Genomic DNA, 25,176 nt, shown 5'->3' with positions numbered 1-25,176 from the left:
CCCAGGGTCTCTGCTGGGCGGATCCCAATCCCCAGACACTGACAAACGTTTCAGCCAATGGGAGTGTTCCTACAGAACAATTCTGACAGCAAGGGGGCGGGGCTGCCTCCCGCCTCTCAGAGGGGCCCACAGTGGGCGTGGCTTACGCATACGCCAGTTTACTACCTGGACGTTTACGCTTTGTTGCCCTGACGACTGTGGCTGGATCGCCGCAGACTAGATTGGAAACTCGCTTGCAGCACGTCGAGGACAGTGTACCTGTCGAGAGATCGTCGCGGTGTCTCAGTTTCCCGGGAATACACGGCAGCAGTAAGGATAACAGGGTTCCGTGGCCTTTTCCTGCCTGAATTCTTCGCCAGGAGCTCTGATGCCTGAAGGGCTGCGTCGCAGGCTCCCCGACTCCATGCGGGGAGGGGTCTTGGCAGAAAACCGTCCGGAGAGCCACGACCCTGCGGGCTGCGGGCTCCACTTTCCCCGTGGGGTGTTCATTTTGCATCAGGGCATTTCTTTGCTGCCACTTATAATTACCTCTGGGTTTGTGGGTCTTCGCAGCGGTTTGTCTCCAGGCTGCTGTTGGAAACAGCTGGAGCCCTTAGTAACAGGGCTTCTGTCTTCCTTGCAGAGCCATGGGCAGCAAGAAGAAGGAAATTGCCCTGCAGGTAAGCCTCAAGGGGAGCTTGCTTCCAGCGTCTGGTGGGTGTTAGGGATCGAGGAGGATGGTGTGGAGTGAGAAGAAATGTATAAAAATGATGTTATTTGCCAGCAGTGATAGACAGTGTTCTCAAACTTGAATATTGTACCCTTCCATCTTAAAGGAAAAAAAAAATCTCCACAAAAAAAAAAAGACAACTTTTTGTGCCCTTAAAATATAAGTAAACATAACATTGGGTATAAGCTTTTTATGTTTATAGTGCTTATGCAGACCTAACCCAAACATGAATTAAAATAAAACTAAAAAGGCAAGAAAATGTGAACAAATGCAATTCGATGCTGACATATTTTTGTTGAAATATAAATGCAGCTTGCCGTGAGAATATGATGTAGAGTTCTTTTGAGTTTGGGCATGCTTCTGTAACTACATGCTCTCTGGAGACCCAGTTCTCACTACTGCTTTTTACTATCATTTGCTTATTCAAGAAATATGTTTTGATATTTTATGTGCTACACATTTGTTGTACAGAGCACTTTACTTCATTTGCACCTGGAATGAATGAATCTGTAAGCCAGCATCTGTTTTTTTTTTTTTTTTTTCCTGGTCCTAAGCAAGAAGGAGTGTGGGACACCTGAGTAGCTCAGTATTTCAATCGTTCAACTCCTGAGTTTGGCCCAGGTCATGATCCCAGGGTCGTGGGATCCAGCCCCCACATCAGGCTCCGGACTGAGAGTGGAGCCTGCTTAAGATCCTCTCTCTCTCTCTCTCTCTCTCTCTGCCCTTGCCACACTTGCACTCTCTCGCTCTAATTAAAAAACAAAGTGCTTTGTCATAAGCAGATCATGTGGATGATCTGTAATATGTGCACATTTTAAAGCAAACTTACAGTGTCTCTTAGTTCAGCTCATCTGGATACATGCTCAGGCTACAGGCACTTCCTGCAAAGTAGCAGTGACCTTGAGACACCTGATTTCCCTTTCATTGTCCTTCGTGGCATGAGCATGTGTTTCAAAAGCCTAGTAATTTAAAAAGGGAGAAATCAATGTCAGTGTAAGGATAGCGTGTACGAGGAGAGGGTGGGAAGAGCTTTGGAATGAAAGTCTGAAGACCTGATAGTTCTTGACTCTTCTCATAGGCAACTGACACTGGAGATAGATCAAATAGGCTCTCTTGCTATAGTTTGCTCATCTGTAGAACAAGGCTGTCCAGTGCACTATCCCTAAGGGCCTTTCCAGCATTGATGCTGTAATACTCCAGAGTTATGAAACTTTTCACATGCGGACATTCTGTCTGTAAATAAATTCTAAGCACCTAGTCCTACCACTTCTTGCTTTGTGAACGATTTCCTCAGCCTCTCTGAGACTCCATATCCTTTCTGTAAACAGGATAATAGATAGCCTGCAGAGTTGTTGTGACAACTGATTGGATTGATTGCTGCCTATGGTGGCTCTAAGATTTTTGCCCTATATGATTGTCTTTTCATCTGTTTATGCCCTATGTCCCCTTTGGGGTTAATACTATTTTTTGGTGACTTCAAAAAAAATGTTATTTCCCAGAGTTCTGAATTCAATGTGGTACTCCGAGTAAAGGCTCCCATTTGCTGAGGAGGAGGGTGATTGGGAGTACATGGGGATATCTGTATAATAAGCATTGCCTCCACCAGGCAAGCTCCTTGAAAGCAGTGCCCTAGGAACTTTGCCAACCCAGGAACCCTGTCCTCTCTCTGGTTAAGACTATGTAGGGCTCCTTCTGTCACTGAGACAGAAATCGCAGGACATCAAGAGACAGTTTGGCCAGAATGTGCCACACGTTCCCTATTCATCCCCTACCAAATATAGGGCTTAGTCAAGTCCAGACATTTCCCATACTGTTCTGCTCCTGCCCCATTCCTGGGAACAAGATTCTCTAACTGTTCAGGTCCTGGCTCCTGTGCTGGTGTGGCTCATTCCATGCCAGGGGCGCACCACAGAGAGTTGCTAGTGACTGGCAGTTGAGCCTCTGGAAGAGACTGTTATGAGAGAGGGTGGGGGTGGGGACTCTTCTGAACCCTCAGTCACCTTTTCAGGACTACATTTGGGAGCCCAGGATGAGTTAGTCCAGCTCTCTTAGGTCATTTAAGGCATCAAGAAACTCTTCTTTTTTTTGTTTTGTTTTTCATAGGAACAAAAAGCATGGAAATATGATTTCTTTAAAGATGGATCTTTAGGAGTGCCTGGGTGGCTTAGTCAGTGAAGTGTCCGACTCTTAATTTCAGCTCAGGTCATGATCCCAGGGTCGTGGAATCGAGCCCCTCATCGGGCTCTGTGCTGAGCATGGAGCCTGCTTAAGAGTCTGTCTCTCCCTCTGCCCCTCACCTGCTCTCTCTCCCTCTCTGAAGAAGAAGAAGAAGAAGAAGAAGAAGAAGAAGAAGAAGAAGAAGAGGAGGAGGAGGAGGAGGAGGAGGAGGAGGAGGAGGAGGAGGAAGAGGAAAGGAAGGAAGGAAGGAAGGAAGAAGAAAGAAGAAGAAAAGAAAGATGGATCTTTAGTAAAAGGTTTGCAGATATTACATGTTTCCAGCTCTTTTAACGGGACAAAGACCTGAGCATACCTATATTAAGAATGAGTGGTAATTGTCATGGTCTTTTAATTTTTATAGTTTTAAATTAGCCCTACCAAAACTTACTAATTACAATGGGAAAGAGAATAATTTCACAGTGCAGAAGACTCACAGACCACCTTAAGTGATTAAAGTGAATATCAACAAGAAGGGGGCAGATCGAAATTGTGTGTCACCTGATAGGATGCCATGAGAGAACACTCTTCTGCTTTTCTGATGCTCCAGCCCATCTAACCAATTCCAACCAACCCAGAGCTGCACAGCCTGGACCTAATCAGGGAACATCAAACATGTCCGAACCGAGGGACGTTCTACAACATTATTCCCTCATAGTCATCACAAGTGTCAAGGTCATGAAAATCAAGGAAAGACTGAAGAACTCTTCCTGACTGAAAGAGACTAATCCAGCAGATGATTCCAATGAGATCCTTTGCCATTCAGGACATTATTGGGATGATTGGTAAAACCTGAATGGGATCTGAAGATTTTATATTAATAATCTATATCAGTGTTTATTTCCTGACTTTGATGGTTGTATTGTGGTTATGTAGGGTAATGTATTGAGGGATCTTGATATATCAGATTGGTAATTTAAATTCAAGTAATTTAAAAATAATTCAACTTATTTAATAATTTAAACAATTCAATAAGTTCCTTTGAAAAATTTTAATGTTTATTTATTTTTGAGAGAGAGAGAGAAAGAGCACGAACAGGGGAAGGGCAGAGAGAGAGGGAGACACAGAACTCGAGGCAGGCTCCAGGCTCCGAGCTGTCAGCACAGAGTCTGACACAGGGCTCAAACTCATGAACCGTGTGATTGTGACCTGAGCCAAAGTTGGAGGCTTAACTGACTGAGCCACCCAGATGCCCCTCAAGAAGTTCCTCATACTGCCCTTGCAAATCTTCTATAAGTTTGAAATTGTTTCCAAATAAAGACATTATATAAAAATGTACGCTATTAATAATGTACTATGTATAACATGATATGTATTTCTCCTTGAATTTCATTTATGATGGAAACTAGAATACTTTATAGATAAGAGAAAAATGTGAAGAAATGGCAACAAATTCAAATGCTAATTATTTCTGATGTTGATGTTTGGATATATTTAGCAAAAGATGTGCAAAACACATACACCCAAATAGCACAAAACATTGCCTGAGAAATTAAGGAGGATTTAATAAGTGATGAGAAACATGATGTTCGTGGATTGGAAGACTCAATGTTGTTGCTAAGATCTAATTTTTTCCAAATTGATTCAGTGCAATCCCATATAAAGTATCTGCAGGAGTTTTTGTAGAAATGGACATTTCTAAAATATATACAGGAAAGTGAAGGATCAAGAATAACCAAACAATCTTGAGAAAGAAGAACAAATATGGAAGCCCCACACTGCCTGATTCCAAGACTTTTTACAAAGTTACGGTAATCAGAATAGGGTGGTGTTGGCAAAAGAATAGAAAATAGGTCAATGAAACAGAATAAAGTCCAAAATAAACCCATGCTTATGTAGTCAACTGTTTTTCAACAAAGATGCCAAAGCAATTTAATGAGAAAAATAAAAGTTTTGCAGAAACAAATTGTACCTCTACGTGGAAATAAAATTAACGTCAATCCTTCCCTCACAATCCAGACAAAAATTAATTTCAGGTAGCTCACAGACTTAAATGTGAAAGCTTAAATTATAAAGCTTCTGGAATGTAAGAGCATCTTTGTGATATAGATACACTGTACAATCAAATAATACAAAGGCCAACGGTCCAATAAAGAAAATGGACAGACCAGTGGGCATTTCTCAAGATACATAAATGATAAGCACACTAAATAGTGCTTATTTTAATAAATGCTTATTTTTTTAATAAGCATTATCTAATAATTTACAGTGCTTAACACCATCAGTCATCAGGGAAATGAAACTACAGCCACCATGAGATACTGCTACATTACCATTAGTGCGGCTAAAATTTAAAAGAATGACGTCCTACATTTTGGTGAGAATGTGGAGCAACCAGGACTCTTACACGTTGCTGATGAAAGTTTAAAATGGGTACAACCACTTTGGGAAAAGCGCAGGCAGTTTCTTACTAAACTGAACATACATTTGCCCTATGTCCCAGCCACGCCACTCCTTGAGCATCTACTTACTGAGGACAGAGGAGAACATGAGCCCAAAAAGATGTAACAAGTTGTAAGTCTTTGTTTATAATGGCCCCAAACTAGACGTAGCCCAAATGTCCTTCAAGCAAATTACAATACAGTCATACGATGGAATATGCTCAAGAATAAAAATGAACTACTGGCACGCAACTACACAGATGAACCCCAAATACACCAAGAGGAACCAGCACAAAACCATACATGCTGCATTATTCCATTTATAGGAGGCTTTAGAAGAGACAAATGTACTGTGACAGAAAGCAGATCAGGGTTCACCTGGGATGGGGAGCACGGGTGACTGGGAGGAGACAGAGGAACTTTTGGGGGTGATGGGAAAGTTCTGGATTGTGATAGGGGTGTGGTGACCTGGGTGAGTGCATTTGCCTGAACTCAGTGAACTGTAACTCTTTAGTTCTGCGCATTTCACTGTACATGAATTATAGCTCAAGAGCACATAAAAAGAAAAAGAAAAAAAATGAATGAATCCCTCTCTGTGTATAAATTTACATAAATGTTAAAACTTGATTTGAGTGAGCACAAAAGTTGCAAAAAGATATCTACAGCATGGTACTATTTATGGACATTTTATGGACACAATACAATTCTATATGTTGTTTTTTGGACAAGCAACAAGAAAAAGTTATTTTTAAAAGTTGACTGAGGGGGAAGGGAAACAAAAATAATATAAAAACAGGGAGGGGGACAAAACATAAGAGACTCATAAATATGGAGAACAAACAGAGGGTTACTGGAGGGGTTGTGGGAGGGGGGGTGGGCTAAATGGGTAAGGGGCACTAAGGAATCTACTCCTGAAATCATTGTTGCACTATATGCTAACTAATTTGGAAGTAAATTTCTAAAAAATAAAAAATAAAGTTAAAAAAATAGATGAAGATAAATAAATAAATAATAAACATTTAAACATTTATTTACAAAAAAAAAAAAAAAAAAAAAATTGACTGAGGGGCACCTGGATGGCTCAGACCATTAAGTGCCTGACTCTTGGTGTTGGCTCAGGTCATGATCTCATGGTTCCTGGGATCAAGCCCTGAGCTGGGCTCCGTGCTGACAGCTCAGAGCCTTCGTGGGATTCTCTGTCTCCCCCTCTCTCTCTGCCCCTCTCCTGCTCACCGATGCACGTGCGTGTGTGCTTGTGTGTTCTCTCTGTCTCTCTCTCTGTCTCTGTCTCTTTCTCTCTCTCTCTCTCTCTCTCTATATATATATATATATATAAATTGAGATTTTCTTAGGTTAGTGGTGATTCCTAGAGATGGAGACAGGAAGAGAGAAAAGGAGAAAGGCAGTTGGGGAAAGAAGACAGCTTGAGCTGTGTATTTGTACCTATTTTGGGGAGAAAGGGAGGGACAGAGGGAGAGAGAGAAGTAGGTAGGTATCTGGAGTAAATACATCAAATCATTTCCCCATCTATGCCCTCACTAATACAGCCTTTGTTCTCTTTGATGGTAGGTTAACATCAGCACCCAGGAGCTTTGGGAGGAAATGCTCAGTTCCAAAGGACTAACTGGTAATTTAAGATAATTTTTGAGATCCATCCTTTTCAAAATTGCTAAACAGCATATTGAACCATGAAGAGAAAGGCTGCAATGAATGCCATTTCCTATAATCTTGAGTTTCATAGATAAAGGACGAGGTAACTTCTTTGTGTGTATATATATCTGGCTTGATCATCTGTCAGTTCAGGAAAGCAGTCAGTACTGTCGGAAAACAGGGTTTCCTTGTTTTAAAGCTGACTGTCAGACCCAAGTGCTGTTTAGTGTTAAGGAATGAAAACCTTTTTTTAAAAAAAATGTTTGTTTGTTTGTTTGTTTGTTCTGAGAGAGAGTTAGAGAGCAAGTGAAGGAGGGGCAGGGAGGGAGACAGAATCCCAAGCAGGCTCTGCATCAGTGCAGAGCCTGAAGCAGAGCTCACACTCACGAACCATGATCATAACCTGAGCCCAAATCAAGAGTTGGATGCTCTAACCAGCTGAGCCACCCAGGTGCCCCTGAAAACCTCTTCCGATTACATGAGGCACAAAGGGGAATGTATGGTTAGGAATGTGAGAATCTCTTGGAACTCAGGGTCTGGTAGGAGAGCTAGACCTCCCAAGGGATGGGAACCAGGGACTGCACAGTCATTAGGAAACAGCAGAGCCACCGTCCCTGGGCCTCCTCGTCCCTGTTGTCCTGTATGTTATCTACTGCTGTGCAATAATTTACCCCAAAGCCTAGTAGCTTAAAACAACGAACATTTATTATCCCACAGTTTCTGTGGATTTGGAATCCAGGTGTTGCTTAGCCTCTGGTTTGGGCTCTCCCACCAGGCTGCAGTGAAAAAGTGAGACAGAGAATGTCAAGCCCAACTAGAGTCTAGTTTGCTTCCAAGCTCCGTCATGTGGCTTTGGCAGATCTTTAAAAGTCATTTCCAACTTCATTCACGTGGCTATTGGCAGGACTCAAGACCCTGCTGGCTATTGGCCAGAGACATCAAGTTCTCGCTATCAGTTTATCCATCAGGCTACTTACAACACAGTAACTTTCTTCCCTAGGGGAAGAGGGAGAGAAGAGGAGGGAGAGACCTATGAAAGTCATAGCCTTTTTGTAACTGAGTCTCAGAAGTGACATCCCATTGCTTTGCCCTGCTCCGTTTGTTAGAAGCCAGTCACTAGGTCCAGCTTGCACTCAAGGGCAGGGGGTTACACAAAGGCATAGACCCTAGGAGGCAGAAATCCCTGTTGACATCTGAGAGGCTGCCTACCACAACTGCCCCTACTATTCCTTTCTCTTCCTCATTTACCATGCATACCTCTGGGCTCCCTTCTCTCTGTGTATCCACTCACTTCTCCCCATAAATACACCACTCAGCCGGCTTGTCTCTGCTCTCATCTGTCCCCAGCACCACCTGCCCCAAGTGACTTCAGCATTCAAGGCCCCTCCCCCACCCCTCTCCCATGACTCAATCTTTCTTTCCAGTCCCTTCACCTACTGTTCCCTGAGATATGCCCTGAGCTCCCACCTGTTTCCTGAACATGCCACAAGTCTCCCCACTTCTTTACTTTAATCCGTGTTGTTCCTACTCCCTGGAATGCCATGGCCCCATCACAACCTGGAGACATCACCCTCATTCCCAGGCCCAGCTCCAAAGCAGCTGCCTTGCATGCAATTTTTCCAGAACCTCTGCATGGTCGCTTCCCTCTGGGAGTCACCGGGGCTCCAGGGTGGGACTCTGTCTCAGTCTCTACCCTCCCGCACACATCCAGCTTGGTGTGGCCCCTGTCTGGAGGAGCACGCGTGGCTTTCCCCCTAATCTCTAAACACGAGAGCATCGTCTTTTTCATCTCGGTCCGTAGCCGACTTGCCCAGGCCTGGTGCAGAGTGGGTGCTAAATCTCGCTGATTGCATTGATCCAGCAGTGTATGTGTGAGTCTTGCCACACTCCACTACTTGAGGGATTACACAGCTTTTTCGATGGTGCCAGGTCTCAACTATTTTGTGTGCGTGTCTCGTCTGTACAACCAGAACATGGCTCTAGGGCAAAACAAGCATTACCTCTCATCATTCTTTAAGAAGTTGCCATGTTCCAGGCACCCTACGCGATCAGAGCTGACATCTGCTGGGTGTGGACTCTGTCAAGCCCTGCTCTGAGCGGTGCCAGGGAATTGTGCTGACTGGAGGCAGCAGGGGCTCATCCTTCCCTTCTTATCAGGCTCTTCCTTCTTTCTAGAGCCATCAGAAATTTGCTTCCAAAATCAACCCCTGTCTTGGAAGTCCTGCCTTCTGCTGGATCATTTTCATCTGCCTTCAAACACGCAAGTCTATTCAGATTTACACACACACACCCCTTTGCATTTTCTCTGCCATTTCTTTCCTTCCAGATGTCTTCCCTGTTTTCCTTCCTGTCTCTCAAACTGTTGCTATACTTCCTCTCCAGTCCTGCTCTCCCTCATAACCTTGTGAAGCGTGCCTTTGTTGCCACCACTGCCCAGAGAGCCAGGGAGTGCCAGAGGAGCTGGGAAGCTGAACCATGGGTGCAAATCCTGTCTGCTGTTGTCCTCAGAGAAACCCAGAGCTTATCCTCCACCTGGATGCCCAGGAGGCCCAAATCTGTCTCCTGCCCCTGCTGGTGTCTGGTTGCCTTTGGGACCACTGGTCTTAGATTCTCTGGTTCACACTGGAAACCCAGCATGTCTAGAATCTAGTTCACTTTTCTCCCTCCCCCAAATGATCTCTCCCTGCCACCACCCAGTTCTTTTCCTCTGCCAGGCTCCAAGGTGGAGTCCTTTCCATGCCCAGGTGACTTTCACCATCCATCTTTCCCTTCCCTTTCCAAGTCTCATGGATTCCTCCCTTCCTTTCCTCCCACCCCCAGATCCCCCTCTGAGCCTGGCTTCTTCATCCCTCCCACACCCAACTTGGTTCTCGCTTTTCCCCTGCAAAACAATGCTGCTTGGCTGAAACTAACCGATGCTCCTGAATTCATGCATCTTGTTTATTTCCTGGAGTAGTTGAAAGAGCATGTACTATAGCATCAGACAAACCTGGGTTCAAAACTAGTTCTACTCCTGCACTGGCAGCACAGAGCCTGTTTGGGATTCTCTGTCTCCCTCTCTCTCTGCCCCTTCCCTGCTTGTCCTCTGTCTCTCGCTCTCTCTCAAAATAAATAAATAAACATTTTGGAGGGAAGAAAAAACTAGGTTCTACTGCTTGAAGATTTAATTATTCTTTTTTTAAACCTTGGGCTAGTTACTTCATCTCTTTGAACTTCACACAAGCTAGCACTTTTTGTGTCATGATCGGGCTGGGCATGTCTCGCATGTATCTGGTGCACATGTGTTGGCTTAGCTTGCTTAGCTTTCCTTACAGGCCCTGTGGCCTAGTGCAGTCAGGCAAGACGGTTCCCTCACACCCAGTCCTGTCACACTCCAGAGACTGGGTGGGACAAACGACCGAAAAAGTATGCAAGTTTCCCTTAGGTATCTATCAGGTACACTTTCTAGGAGAACACTGTTGATTTTATAGAGTAAATAAAACTCTCCTTTACCCAAAACAAGTGGCTTTTAATCCATCAGGGGAAAATGTCTCAACTGTGTTTATTATCAAAGCAGCTAAGAGTAGTTTGTATGCTGACAGGCCACTTACAGTGACCTCTTTCTTTTAGAATAAATAGTTTGGGGTGCCTGGGAGGCTCAGGCGGTTGAGGGGCTGACTCTTGATTTTGGCTCAGACCGTGATCTTGTGGTTCGTGGGTTCAAGCCCCACGCCAGGCTCCGTGCTGACAGTGCAGAGCCTGCTTGGGATTCTCTCTCTGTCCCTCCCCACTCTCTCTCTGTCTCTCCAAAGTGAATGAACTTTAAAAAAAATACAGTGTTAGTACACTTCAAATATTTATGGAGGGCCTGATCGACCTTGAAAGAAGCCTGAAAATTACTTCAGGTAAAGGATCCACATTAAGAAAACTGTTTTCTACCACACTTACTCCATCACGTTTAGAATTCAAAACACTGAGTTCGTAAGAATGAGGGGCAGTTTGTCCGTCCCCATGCTTGCTTCTACTCTAACAAGATAATGAATCCCTTGACCATTAAAGAACCCTGCAAACAGATGTCCACTGGAGAGGAGTTAGAATTTGCAGGTATAAATCTTGCCTGATGTGGTGAATGCTGGTGCCCACTGATTGTTCCTGTTTCTTGGTTCCATGTAGTTGTTGACGTCTATCAAGGGTGGTGTGGCCCCTGCAAACCCGTGGTGAGCCTCTTCCAGAAGATGAGGATCGAGGTTGGCCTGGACCTTCTGCATTTCGCCTTAGTAAGCTCCTCCCCCAGCAGAGCATCATACAACACTGTAAAATAATTAAACACTTAAAAGCAGGAACAGGAATCAGGAGCTGCTTTTTCCAGATCATTGAAAAGGCATCGGTTATGAATTTTTTGGTCATCGGTCATAGATGCTTACAGTTTCTCTAGAGATGAAGATTCCTACCCCCACCCCCGCCTTTCTGACAATCACTCTGGGCTTGGGCATCTCTTGACCCTGTGCACAGGGAAGGGGTCCGTGTCACTCAACACGTGTGTTCCTTCTGGCTCATCAACACTGTAGACTCTGAAGTCTTATTCCCAGAGCACGGCATTTGAAGATCTCTGTGCTCTGCTCCATCATGGGGAACTTCTAGCAAATATTCGCTTGGATGAACGTATGGAAATGGGAATAAGTTCGAGAAAAGTGTGCAAGAGACGATCGATATGCCGCATGGATTAGAGGTGCATAGGCAGACCGCAGGAGAAAATATACGTACACTGACCTTCTGACACTTCTGGAGAGAGTGTGGGAGGGAGATGGCTGCATGGGGAAGTGTTAGGCCCCTGCACAGCGTTTATCAGACACCGAAGGCAAAGTCTGGGGACTTTCATTGCTGGCAGTAGTAGGATGTCAGGCAGTGGAGCCCCCTGGTTTGGAGCAGCAGCTGGCTGGGGAGCAGGAGAAACCCTTGCTTCCTCCCTGTCTTATTCTTCAAAAAAGCACACCGTCAACAAGTTTTACCAATATGTTGACAGCAAAGTTATTCTGATGAAAAGACCTTAGAAGGAAAGGCATGAGAGCAAGCCAGGGCCTCACCTGGTAGGGGCAGTCATAGTGTGTATGTGAGTGCAGGGAAGGGTGTGTGTATATGAGTGTTTATGTGTGGGGTGGTGTGTGTGGGGGGGGATATGTGTGTGTATATACATGGCCTGTGTGTGTGTGTTTATGGGGATATATGGGGTGTGTGCCTGTGTGTCTATTGTCCTGTGTGGTTCTCCCACCATCGTGCCCCTGCATCCCTGGCACCCCAGAGCCCTCCTGACAGCTTGTTTTCTTTAGGCAGAAGCAGACTGTCTTGATGCCCTTGAAAAATACCGAGGGAGATGTGAGCCGACCTTTCTGTTTTATGCAGTAAGTATATTTTCAGAACCAGAACCAGAACTTGTGCAGATCATTAGGGTTCAGAGGGAGGCTTCTCACTGAAAGTCACCAAGTGGCTTCACTGATCCAGACAAGTGAGCATTTTCTCCTTGACTGCATTTGTTATTTGGGGTGAGGATAGATGTACTTAAGTCATGGTAATGCGGGTCCCTGCCTAGGATGGTGGCCTTGCTCGTTGGTGGAGGGGGCTGGGAAGACACAGCTCCTGATGGTCACTCCGGGCTCAGCAGCCTTCCTGACTGGCTGTACGTGGGAAAGAACGGGAGTCACTCAAATGCGTATGCTCCTGGCTCCATGGACACTCTTGACTGATGCTTCACAATCAGAGCACGGGGTTTCAAGATTTCTATTCTCTGCTCTATAAGAGAGGAGCCTTCAGCAAACGTACTCCTTCAATGGGGTAGACAACCTCCGCATTCACTTTTATGTAACCATAAGATGTGAAGATATGTTTACAGAAATTCGGAAATGAAAAGGACTATTGTGGAAAGCCAAGTAGTTCAGTGTTTTCAAAAATAATTTGGATGTTTTTGGGTGTGACATCCGTGCCCTGGCCCCACGCCCCTCAGGGCCCACCACCTCACACCTGGCTTCCTAGCTGAGGCCCTGAAGGCAACTGACTGGTAGGCTACTCCTGACTCCTGCCCCTGCCCTGTACAGTTGGGGGAACTGAGGCCGACCCACTCCCATCTCCTGACAGCCAGGCCAGGGTTGTTTAGCTTGGAAACCTTTGGGCTCCTGTGCTCAGCGCTGTAAGCATTCCAAATTGGAAGCTTATGGTAAACATTATTTGAGCACTGATTTTAAATTTATTTATTTTGAGAGACAGAGATAGTGCAAGCAGGGGAGGAGCAGAGAGAGAGGGAGAGGGAGAGAGAATCCCAAGCAAGCTCTGCACTGCCAGCACAGAGCTTGATGTGGTGCTTGAACTCATGCAACAGTGAGATCATGACCTGAGCTGAGACCAAGAGTCGGAGGCTTAACCGACTGAGCCACCCAGGTACCCCTGCTGAGCATTGATTTTTGATGGAAGACTACAGTTATGTGCTGAAACATGGGTGGGGATGGCGGGAGAAGTGGGAAGGAGCCAAAGGGACAGTGGAGCACAGGTGCAGAAATGGAATCTGTCACAGGGGTTTGCTTGAGCCTGTAGTGATTAAGGTGTAAATCATAAATCATATCGGACTGTGGGAACAGGTGCCAAGGCAGCAGGCTCCAACCTCTCACCCTCTTGAGGGCCACTGAGGGGCAGGGTGGAAATGGGGGAGGCCCACTTTCTGCGAGCTTCTGTGAGTAATATGCAGAGACTGCCAAACAGGTCAAAACAGGGAACTTATGTCACCCCAAATGGCACCTCCACTGTGAAGTCTCCTCTGACCACCCCAGGTGGAGCTGGGAATCCCTTCTTGCCCTGAATGCCAAGCATCCTGTACATTTCCCTTTTTTTTTAAATTTTTTTTAACGTTTATTATTGAGAGACAGACACAGAGTGTGAGCAGGGGAGGGGCAGAGAGAGGGGGGAGACACAGAATCTGAAGCAGGCTCCAGCCTCTGAGCTGTCGGCACACAGCCCCCGCGGGGCTCGAACTCACAAACTGTGAGATCACGGCCTGAGCCGAAGTCGGTGGCTTAACCAACTGAGCCACCCAGGTGCCCCCTGTACATTTCCCTCTTAAAGCAATGATCGTATTCTATTGTAATTTTTTCTTTGATATCACCACCTCTCTACCCCTTGACTTCCCAGTCATTGAGGCAACTAAGCTTTTCAGGTTTAGTGTTCATATCTGTTGCCTCCATCTTGGTGCTTGGCATAGCAAGTGCTCAGTAGACATTTGTCCAGTGGACAAGCCACGTATAGGCCACATTTCATCACTCACGACCTAGTGTGCCCTGCTCCTCCCTTAACTAACTCTCCCCCTCCCCTGGCATTTTCCTGAAGCTTTTTTTTTTTTTTAATGTTTATTTATTTTTGAGATAGCACGCAGGAGTCAACACGAGCTGGGGAGGGGCAGAGAGAGAGGGAGACAGAGAATCCCAAGCAGACTCCATGCTGTCAGTGCAGAGCCCTATGCAGAGCCTGAGGTGGGGCTCGATCCCTCGAACAGAACTGTGAGATCATGATCTGAGCCGGATGCTTAGCCGCCCAGGTGTCCCTCCCTGAAGGAAGTTCAAAGGAGGCATGGGGTAGAGGGCAGAGAAGCGGATGGCGGCCTCGACCTTGGGCTTGCTCCTAAGCAAAACTCCTGGACACTCACAGTCTCTTGGAAGAGAGTGAGATCTGTGCAGACGAGGTCAAGTGGTCTGAGTAGCGTGTGTGTACCGCGTTCTAGGGCGGAGCACTGGTGGCGGTGGTTAGAGGAGCAAATGCCCCGCTACTGCAGAAAACCATCCTGGAGCAGCTGGAGGCTGAAAAGAAGGTGCTGGCTGAAGGCTGCGAACGGAAAGTGGTAAGGAGCACTCCCAGAGCGGCAAACTCCGTGTTTTTGTTCCCTCCCCCACTAATTCTCCTGGAGCTGTCAGTGGAAAGCTTCATTAAATGCCTCCCTCTGGGGGCCCTTGAGGGCTCAGGGGAAGCATTGGCATGGGTTTTAAAGGCTTCTTTAAAAAATTGTTTTAAATGTTTTACTTATTTTTGAGAGAGAGAAAGAGAGAGCACGAGTGGGGAAGGGGCAGAGAGAGAGGGAGACACAGAATCCGAAGCAGGCTCCAAGCTGACACCACAGCTGACACTTAACCCAATGAGCCACCCAGGTGCCCCTGAAAGATTTCTTTTAAAAAAGCTGCCCCCTTCTTCCAAAACACTTGATCTTCATTTATCTATGTCCCTCTCATCCCCCACTTCAATTCTTAACAGGGGTTTCTAGAACCCTCACAATGAGTTCAGAAATGAAAATAAAGTTATGGAGTCAAGTAGTGGATAGGAGAAGTCAGCCTCAGGGTGACTCACCCCTGGTGGCCTGCCTTCACCTCCCATTCCTGAAAGGTTTACTTGTGATCCCCCGAGGGTTTGTTTTAGTTTAGAAATTAAGCTGTCATTCACATGAGAAATAGGATCAGCATAGCTTGTGATTTTGATAATTTCTACGATAACACAGACTACACGTTTTTCACAAATAAGTGGCTGCCTTTGAAAATCAACACCACCTTAGATAGAGGTATTTCCTGGTGCTTTGAGCTCTGTCCAACGAGCCTTAACGTAGCTTAGTGTTCGTTTTTCAAGTTTTCATATTCAATTCCAAGTAGCAAACCCCTATTTTTATAGAGTGGGTTAGAATCAATCATATTTTTTCCCCAGAAAATCATGCATTTTCCCTGTGGAGGGAGAATGATCTCTGTCTTTACTACTTCCTTGCATGGTGCAGCCAATTGCTTAATATTTCCTTGCGTGTCGATTCTTCCTTCGTCTTCTTGCCAACTCTCGATTTCATCTTTTCTACTTGGCGCTTGTGGATATGGACAGAATCTAAACCTTAAGATCAGCATAGATTTCTTTGTCTTTGAACACCCTCACCCCCACCATCATCGGGCCACTAAAAAGGATCTTGTAAAGTTTCCAAGGCTGATGATCTTGACCTCCTTTTTTTTTGGATCTGCATTTTGGGCCTTTGCTTTTTTGGCTTCTGTAGGTTTCTGAAGGTCTTTGTGGTAATTTTAATTAGCTAACTACTTTCTGTTTGTGACCAATTTGTCCTAGATTAGAGACGAGGCTCTGTCTGATGAAGATGGATGCTTCACCTGTGACAAGGACAGTGGTGACAATGAGGACATGGGTGAGTATAGAGCCAATAAGCAAGGTGAAAAGGCAAAGCAGACTCAGATTTTTAAATCTGAGTTTTAAAAAACCTTATGAGTAGGGGTGCCTGGGTGGCTCAGTCGGTTAAGTGTCCGACTCTTGATTTCAGCTCAGGTCATGATCCCACAGTTTGTGGGTTCGAGCCGTGCATCAGGCTCTGCGCTGACAACTCGGAGCCTGCTTGGGCTTCTCTCTCTCTCTGCCCCTTCCTTGTACTCTCTCTCTCTCTCTCTTTCAAAATTGATAAACTTAAAAAAAAAAAAAACCACCTTATCAGTCATCAGTGTTTTGGGCAATCTGAATTCTGGGAAGATTAACCATGAAACATTTTGTTTCCGATCACCTGACTTCAAACACACTGTGTCAGATCTCCCTTCTGCCCTTTCTTGGCATCTTCAGCACCACTCGGACTTCAGCTGATCATTCAAGTATAACCAGTATGACTTTCAAGGCAATTACCACGCATCAGGAAAAGTCCCACCTACTAAAATGGAGGGTAGAATTTCAAGCAGTGATGCTGGTGTTGCCTTGGTCTTCATTTGAGCTAAAGAGCTCACTTCGTATTTTCACCTTTTTTTCTAAAGTGTCCAAAAGTCAGCTGTACCGAACACCTTCTCACCCCACAACCTCGCACCAAGTATCAACTCATGGATTTCACACTCCTGGGCCTCACAGTTATTCCCGAACCTTTACTATGAGAGAACAGCTTGACCTGACAGAATGGAAAGCAGGAGTCAGAAGGGCTGTTGCTGGAAGGCAGCTCTTGACAGTACCGGGGCTCCGGGGGAAAGCAGCGCTGAGTTCAGGAACCGAGGTGGAAAGAGAAGGAAGATTTTTATCATCGCATGAAGTAGAAAGGCTGTTTATGTGTGTATGGAGAATGAGGACTGTTTGAGTTGGATGCTAACAAGGAAAGAGGCACAGTTCAGGAAAGCAAAAGAACTTCACGTGGGGAAAAAAAATCAGTGTTTTGCAGGAAACATTTGTTGCCTTTTTTTTTGGATGATCTCTTCCCTCTCTCATTATATCCTCTCAAATCAAGTCTCTCCACCTAGAAAATACCAGAAAAGCCTGCCCTTGCCCTTAGCCTTCCTCTCCTCCATGCCTGAGTTTCCGGAGCCTCCCTACTCCCTGGGCCACCCGTCACCTCTGGCTCCTGCCTGACCTGCTTCACATGGCCCATGTTCCTGCTTCTCTCTGGTGCTCACAGGGCACCAGTGATGTTCCTAGTGCCAAATCCCAGGACCGGTGTCCAGTCATATCCTACAGCCTCTCTCTGAGGACTTGGATGATTTCACAGCGTCTTCTCTTTTGGTTTCTGAGATGTCATGACTTTTCTCGTTTTCCTTCTGCATCTCTGGCCTCTCCACAGCCTCCCCATTCATTGGCCTTTTCTCATTTGCTCCCCTTTCAAGCTGGACATCTCTGGGCCCTGATCTGACCTCTTCTGTTCTCACCCTGCACCCCTAGGGAATCTCACTAATGGGTCAATGTATAAAGGATTCATTGTAAGAATCCTTAGAGTACTAAGGGTACATGGGACATCAGAAACAATACAGAAAAATGGATAGATCTGTGGCTTAAAATGATTCACATCTTTGCAGTGTATATGTTCTTGTGATTTCCAGAGTAGGAAGCTCTCCTCAAATGCACATACTATCATGTTTCATTGCAATACAACAGATATAAAAGTTAATAACAGAAAATAGGTTCTGGGGGATACAGAGTCTGTGGAGAGTGTAGGTAGCTCACCAAGGCCAAGTTCATACAAACAGGAGTGCAGTAGGGATGAGCTTATGGACTGGACATGGGGGTTCCCCTACCGCTTTCTGCAGGCCTGAGTAGGGGCTATAATCACATGCCACCTCTCTTGTTGTCACAGCTGACTGGACCTGTGGACATTGACCAAAAGACAGCCATTAGGACACTGGTCATGGAACTATGGCTGCTACCTTGGCTCCAAACAACGAGCTGGCCAATCTGGTCTTCTCTCAAGAGAATCTGTAGAGATAGAGGAGATGGTAGTTGCAGTTTGGTAGAATTTGCTGGTGCTGAAAAGTCATGGACTCAGGGCCTGGGGAAGTGATTGCTGCCCACATGCCAGCAAAGGTAAAGGAAGCATTGGTGAAGGGGCCAGTGGAGGGAGAGGAGAAGACAGCAGACAGCACTTAGAGGCTAAGAATCAGGACAGGGTGACAGGAAGGCACAACGGAGGCCAGGCTTGTGTGACCTCGACTCCAGGTGTCTCAGACTCCAAGCCATCTCTTTAAGTTGTTTCTGGGGTTCTGCTCCTCAGTGGTCTCTGATCTCTTCCCCACTTTCTTCCTCTCCTCCCTCCCCACCCCCTCCCAGCCCCCCTTTCTCCCACGTTCCTGTCCCTTGTAGCTAGGTTGAGGTCTGCAGCCAGACCTGTGCCTCTACTAGAGTCCAAGTGTGCAGAGGCACAGTCAAGAGGCCGGGAGGGTGGGGGAACCCGGGAGCTGAGTGCAGAGGCAGCATGGTCCCTGCGGATGGCCCCGTGAGAGCCTCAGAGATGGCTGCTGTGAACCCAGCACCTGAGAGCACCATCCTCGGCTTTTTGCAGTGCCATGGGGGAAGACCTGCACCTTGGCCATCATTAAGCCAGACGCAGTGGTCCACGGAAAGACTGATGAGATTATTATGAAGGTAAGAGAGACAAAGCTTCCCGACAGACACCCTCATGTCTCTCTTCCGGTGGAAAAGCAGGGGCGGACATCATACAGCCGTGTGCTGGTGGGAAAAGAAGGCTTCTGAGAAGCTTTAACTACAATTCCACTTAAGTAAGTTAAACATTTTAAATCCATTTAGAACAGATACGAAGAGGCAGAGGGTCTCCGCTTTTAATGTTACCTTTCCCATTATCTTTTGCTTCTCAGCACATTTAGATATGAATTTGGGCTTGATTTACCCTTTCATCATATATGTGTCTTTTTACAGATCCTGGAAGCCGGTTTTGACATTCTAACAAATGAAGAGAGAACCATGACAGAGGCAGAAATGCGACTTTTCTATCAACACAAAGCTGGGGAGGTCAGCTCATCTGCTTTCATACATCCGACATAATCTCATTTCTTTCTTTCTCCAACATTATGTTTATAGGTTGATATTAGTTTGGGAGAAAGCAGAGTATTACGAAGAACAAGAATATGAATTTGCTCTCAGAATAATGATTATAGCCTGTATCAGGTTAAAGTTCTTTGGTTGCAAGGAAGAGATTTTGATTCTAACTTAAGTAATAAAATAAAGAATTTACTGGAAGGCTACTCCATAACTCCCAGAACTGAAGAAGACAGTTGAAGCACTTGAATAAGAAGGTGTTGGGGAGAAGGAGCAAGACCTTAGGAGTGGAGTTCCATGGACAGTCACTTTTACGTGCTGCTGTTGGACAACTCAGATTCAAACACTTTCTTCTGCTTATGACTCCCCTGCTTGAGAGGGAGGCCTGGCCAACCTAGCTCAGCCATAGCCCCCCTCTCAGGCGAGATGTGTGTGTCTGGTGGGGGTGGGGGGAAGAGGCATCATGGTTGTCAGCCGGGGTTGACCGGGCAGCCGGGGTTGTCCTGCCTTTGCCTTCATCTGGGTTCTCTGGGTGTGGTTGGTCATCACCACCACCCCTCCCTGGGCCTTCCGTGCGCATGCTGGCTGGTGGCAAGGCTGCTCACTGAACCCCTCCTGTCCTGTGGAGGGATGGGCCCACTGACCCACTGTTGGCCCCAGGGCCCCGGACCCAGGTCACTGTTTCCTCTCCTTGTGCTAGGAGGCATTTGAGAAACTGGTGCATCACATGTGCAGTGGACCGAGCCACCTCCTGATACTCACCAGGACTGAGGGCACTGAGGATGTGATCACTGCCTGGCGAACGCTCATGGGGCCCTGTGACCCTGATGTGGCAAGGAGGGAGCAGCCTGACAGGTGACGTCACCAGCTGTGGTCTTTTCGTTCATCTTAAAACCTGAACCCAAGGAAGCCAAGAGCCCTGCCCTCTATTCAGCCCTGAATTCCCCCTTTATATATATTTGGAGAGACCCTGAGAGTTACACATTTGAGGCAGCCCTGAGGAGGCCTCTCCCTCTGATCCAGTCTTCACTGTTCTCTCTGCAGCCAGAGGTTTCCACAGTGTGATCCCAGAACCACACGCACAACTTATCCAGGAAATACAGATTGCAGGGCCCCACCAAAGCCTGCCAAGTCAGAGACTCTGGGCAGGACCTAGGGGTCGGCATTGCAGACTCAACCCCCTCTACCCTCCTCCCCTCCCAGGGTGTCCTAAGGCTCCCTGGAGTCTGAGCACCCTGTTCTGCACACTGCACTAGGCTGCCTTGGCCCTGTATTTAGCCTGGCATTGCCAATGCCAAATCCATCGTCTTGTCTTTGAAGCTAAGAGAAGCCCAGCCAACAGGAAAGAAATGAGCAAGAGACTAAGTAGCTGCAGTTGTACCTCGTAGTTGTCAGGGCCAGAACATTCATATATGAACATTCATATGTGGGATGAGTAAGACAGCCCAGGGTTCAGATCCTAGGTTGCTGCATATTCAGTCAAGTCCTTTCTCTGAGCCTCAGTTGTCTCCTCTGTAAAATGGGATCACGATGCCTATCACGGGAGGCCACAGTGTTGTAGTTAAGAGCACGTCCTTGGGCCATGCATTAATCCCTCTGTGCCTCAATTTCTTCATCTCAATCATGGGTGCTACAATGCCTCAGACACTGATGTGAGGATTGAATGTGTATGTGTGTGTGTGAGAGTATATGTATATGTATATATGTGTGTATATACATGTATATCAAGTACTCAAAACAGTGCTTGACACAAAGGAAGCCCTAGCAATGTTAGTATTATCTTTCGGGGTTACTGACAGGTTAACTATGAACACCTACATTAAGCTCTTGGCAGGGTGCTAGTCCCTGGTGGCGCTATCAACAAAATGGCAGCTCCTGAGCTTACACCATGACTCACGCATACTTAAACTGAGAATCACGACAGAGTGTCCCTCATAGAACTGTGGCACAAATGAAATGGGATCATGTATGGGAAGCACCTGGCAACGTGCAGAGAAATCACAATGGAATACATGTCAGCTACTATCCTTGCTGCTGTTCTTGGCATTTCCAAGAGAGAAAGCCATTCCACAGAAATGCAGCGTGCTAACTGGTAGCTGGTGACCATGTTGCCAGAGAGCAAAACATTTCTCCTCAAATGAAACAAATGTTTCTTGTGCATTTTGCCAATGTTCCCAGTCTCCGCGCTCAGTACGGCACAGAAATGCCCTTTAACGCAGTCCACGGAAGCCAGGACAGAGACGACGCCAACAGAGAACTGGCATTGCTCTTCCCCACTTTTAAGTTTTCAGATGAAGTTCTAGAAGCCTCTCTGGGTAAGTCATCAAGGCAGTTTGGTCTTTATTACATCTGCAGCAAGTAAGCTGGGGGTGCTGATGATTATGTGGCAATCAGGTCTTCAATCTAATAAGATCCTGTCTGGTGAAGGGCCCATTATATAACCTCAGTAGCAGTCCTGATCTGTTTTGTAATGATGTTGCTTTTTAATACCGCATTACTTTTTTTTTTTTTTTTTTTTTTTGCTCCATTCTTACTTTGGAGTCATATTTTCATTGCAAAGTTACTTTTGCAGTTTCTTGTGGAAACTGCTGAGAAAATTTAACTAGCTTTCTAGAATCGTGCTCCAAAGCCAGAGGCCAGGTATCACTTCCTCACTTCCTGTGTGTTTCACACACCCCACGCCGGACCCTTGGTAGGGTTGCTGAGTGGTAGATCGTTATACAGAAGGGCCCTGAGCCTGCTGTGACTCTTGCATCCCTCAGTCCCCACTTTTTGGGAAAAGTGTGCAGGGTCATCTCCACCTCCAAATCTGGGTGAGAAACCCAAGGGGTCCAGAGTGCATGTGACTTACCTCACTCCACAACTAGAAGTAGGCCTCACTCGGGATGCCCCTGCCGCCGAGTTGGGTATCTGTGGTTTGAGCCTGAGGTGAAGGGGCCAGTGGCTAAGAATCCTGGGAAAAGCAAAGGACGTGAGGGTGGGATTCCTGGGAGAAGACTGCGTGCAGATCTGAAATGGTAACAACATACTTGTACACAAACGTTTGACTTTTAACCAATATATTTACCTAAGTGTTTGATATCTTCGCTGTCTCCTCAAGATCTGAATCTGGCTGAGTAAGAACGTAGGTGGTCTGGGATGGGAGCTGGCCAGCACCAGCCCTCATTTAATCCCTGCAGCTGCCAGCAGAGGGACAGGCTGGGTGTGGAGGGCGTAGAGAGATCATGGCCAAGTGCAGCTTTAGGCGGATCAGACAGACCCAGGTTGACACACGCAAAGCCATTCCCCTCCTAGGAGGACTGGGGTGACAGTGGCACTGCTAGGGCCAGCTTTCCTCCAGGGACCCACCCTCAGAGACAGCCCATGGTACATTCCTTTAGGTGTCCAGGGCCAGGCACATCTCCGTCCTTTTGGGGGGTAATTGGAAACAAGTAGTTTAACTCAGGGCCAAGTCTGGGGGAGGAGGAGAGCAGCCTGGCTGGGGAATAGTCATCGGAGCGATTGCGGACAGTGTTGGGAGATCATGAGCCTGACTTCTGGGCCAGGTGATGATGAGCAAAGGGGACAATTACCCAGGGGTGTGAGCCAGACCACATCGTGGGAATAAGTGCACAGCCTCCTGGGAGCAGGACTCTGAAGCAGCCTTGTTGGGGTGCTGATGTTCTGCTCATTTGTTTAATGGGCCAGGCTTCCTCAGTCGTCAGGAGCACCGTGTGCTTTCCAACTTACCCAGCACTTTCTCTGCTAAGGGTCAGGGGTCAAGGGCCCTGGAGACAAGACAGTCCTGGGTTTGGATCCTGGCTCCACTGTTTACCAGATGAATAGCCTCGGGAAAATTACTTACCTTTTTTGGACCTCAGTTTCCTCATCTGTGAAATGGAGATAATGACAGACTCATTATTAGCCCCTTAATATTATCTCCACAATAGCAATCTTCCTCACAGGGCTGTCGTGAAGATGAAAGGAGACAAAGGATATTAAAGTTCTTAGCCTGGGGCCTGACCCATATTAAATGCTCAACAAATAACTCATTTTCCTATTTTCAAGATTTTTAAGCAACGTCCATACCCAACATGGGGCCTGAACTCACACCCCCAAGATCAAGAGTCACATGCTCCACCAACGGAGTCAGCCAGGCGCCCTTCATTCTAATTTTTAATTCCTGGTCCCTAACATACTTACTAGGGCCTCTCTCTGCTGTTTCCTCCACCCTGACCCCTCACTTCATCCTCTGTGATGTAGTTAGACCCCCTTTTCCTGCTTCTTCTGGTGAGTGGGAGAGAGGGCTGGGACAGGGCTAGGTTTCAGAAGTCCTGCAGAACATCTGTCGTCCCACAGGCCACGAGGCCGAAGGAGCGGTGGGCCCCACTGAGGTGCTTCGCTTCCCTGAGGACACGGACTGAGACGGCTGTGCAGCTTTTCCGGAGCATGTGACCAGGGTGAGGCCACGAGGCCACAAGATGGAATGTCTGTGCACTCCAATCAGCTGCACAGAAGGAAACCTCCAGAACTGGAACCTCTTTTCTGCACCAATACTTATTTGGTTTAGCCATCTCATGAACAATAAACAGAATATGTATACTTTCCTGTCTTATTAAATAGTATATAGAACATATATATTTTTTTTTTTTTTGCTACTTCTGGGATTTTATAAAATAAATGGACATCAGTTATTGTATCCTGGTGTGACAGGGTGTCATCTCGGGGGATGTGTTACACAGGACAGTGTTTCCCCAATAATAAATCTATTTATAGATCAAATAACTTTAGAGTTCAAGCTGATAACTACCAACTTGAAAACAGTACAAAAAGATTGGTTAGAACATTTCCAGGCATAGCGACATGGAGGCAGACAGGTACCAGCTTTAGTTTTCACACTGCCTGTCCAAGCCACAGAGGCTGTCCCGCAAAGCCGCCTGACCTCCCATCTGAGGTTCTCCATGAATCAGGCAGTGTTCATAAAACAATGCTTGGGAGTTACATTTGGAACCAGTGTTCATCTCATTTTCTTGACGCTCCCTTCCCCCATTTCTTTGGTTTCTGACTCTGGCTACAGCCTAATTTTTAAAGTCTGAGAGCTCCCAGTGGAGCCAAGTTGCCTCCAGCTTTCGCTAAATCACCTGGTTTAGCCATCCTTCCATGGGTGTGCCCTTGAAAGTCAATGGAGGTTTTCAGGAGAATGTTAACTATTATTACCCCCGTGAATATTAACACGGATAGCCACTCCCTCCTGCTAGTTTGCTCTGTGATCTATTTGTAAATTCACTATGCCCAGGCATCCGCTTTGCTGAGGAAAAGGCTGTGTTGGTCTACACCCCAAGACAAATATTAGCGATCTCCTTCTCATTTGCTGGTTTTCTCCAGAAGACTTAGCTTATGACTTGAAGTTCTTTAAATGCACAGTTAGCTCCCAGAAGACTACTCTTGTTAGGTGCATTGCTCTTTTTGCCAATATTATGTTGGCACTGGGGACAGAAGGATGAGTCAGGCTGCAGGAAATGAGTAGCAAGTCTCCCCGGAAGCTAGGAAGCCAAGGATCTTCCATCACTGGAGAGATGAGAAATGGTGTGACCAAAGCCTCTAAAAGCAGGTGGGGGAGATGAGTAGGTGGGGGAACCGAGGCTGTGGGGGTGATGTGTGTTGTTGTCTGAGATGACCTTTAAGCCTTCCCAGGAAATAGCTGGGGGCAGTGGGGCTGGGAAGGGAAGGCAGGAAGGGACACTAGAGTGGTACAGCCGGTGATGTGCTCTTTCCATCTAGAACTTGGTAGAGTATTTCTTTTCTCAGAGTCTGGAAGGCTCAAGGCAGAAGGAATGGGGGCAGGGGGTGGGGTTGGAGGAGAGAAGCCTCCTGAGACTGGCTAAAACATCAGCCCACACTGAGGATGGAACTCCTTGGCAGAGACCTGGGCCTGGCTTCCTACAATGGAAGCAAACCAGTGGA

At 46.6% G+C, this 25,176-nt stretch overlaps 1 protein-coding gene across 2 annotated transcripts; it reads left to right on the top strand.

Moving 5' to 3' along the window:
- Nucleotides 1-162: 162 nt before the first annotated feature.
- On the top strand, nucleotides 163-23,815 carry NME9 (NME/NM23 family member 9). Of its 2 annotated transcripts, XM_025913733.2 has the most exons (12): nucleotides 163-309; nucleotides 623-659; nucleotides 6,874-6,931; nucleotides 11,107-11,210; nucleotides 12,261-12,332; nucleotides 14,693-14,809; nucleotides 16,057-16,132; nucleotides 18,740-18,822; nucleotides 19,114-19,206; nucleotides 19,934-20,088; nucleotides 21,412-21,548; nucleotides 23,572-23,815. In XM_025913733.2, exons 2-12 carry the CDS (start codon nucleotides 627-629, stop codon nucleotides 23,634-23,636), a joined length of 993 nt encoding a protein of 330 aa, XP_025769518.1. In that variant the 5' UTR covers nucleotides 163-309; nucleotides 623-626; the 3' UTR covers nucleotides 23,637-23,815. The 2 variants fall into 2 exon arrangements, with proteins under 2 accessions (XP_025769518.1, XP_086530494.1); XM_086674368.1 differs by lacking the exon at nucleotides 21,412-21,548.
- Nucleotides 23,816-25,176: the final 1,361 nt, after the last annotated feature.

The sequence above is a fragment of the Puma concolor genome, chromosome C2 (assembly GCF_028749965.1).
Source record: "Puma concolor isolate L17-30 chromosome C2, mPumCon1.1.hap2, whole genome shotgun sequence".
Classification (NCBI taxonomy): Eukaryota; Metazoa; Chordata; class Mammalia; order Carnivora; family Felidae; genus Puma; species Puma concolor.
Note: the sequence above shows the minus strand (reverse complement) of the source record. Positions and strands in the feature narration are given on the sequence as shown.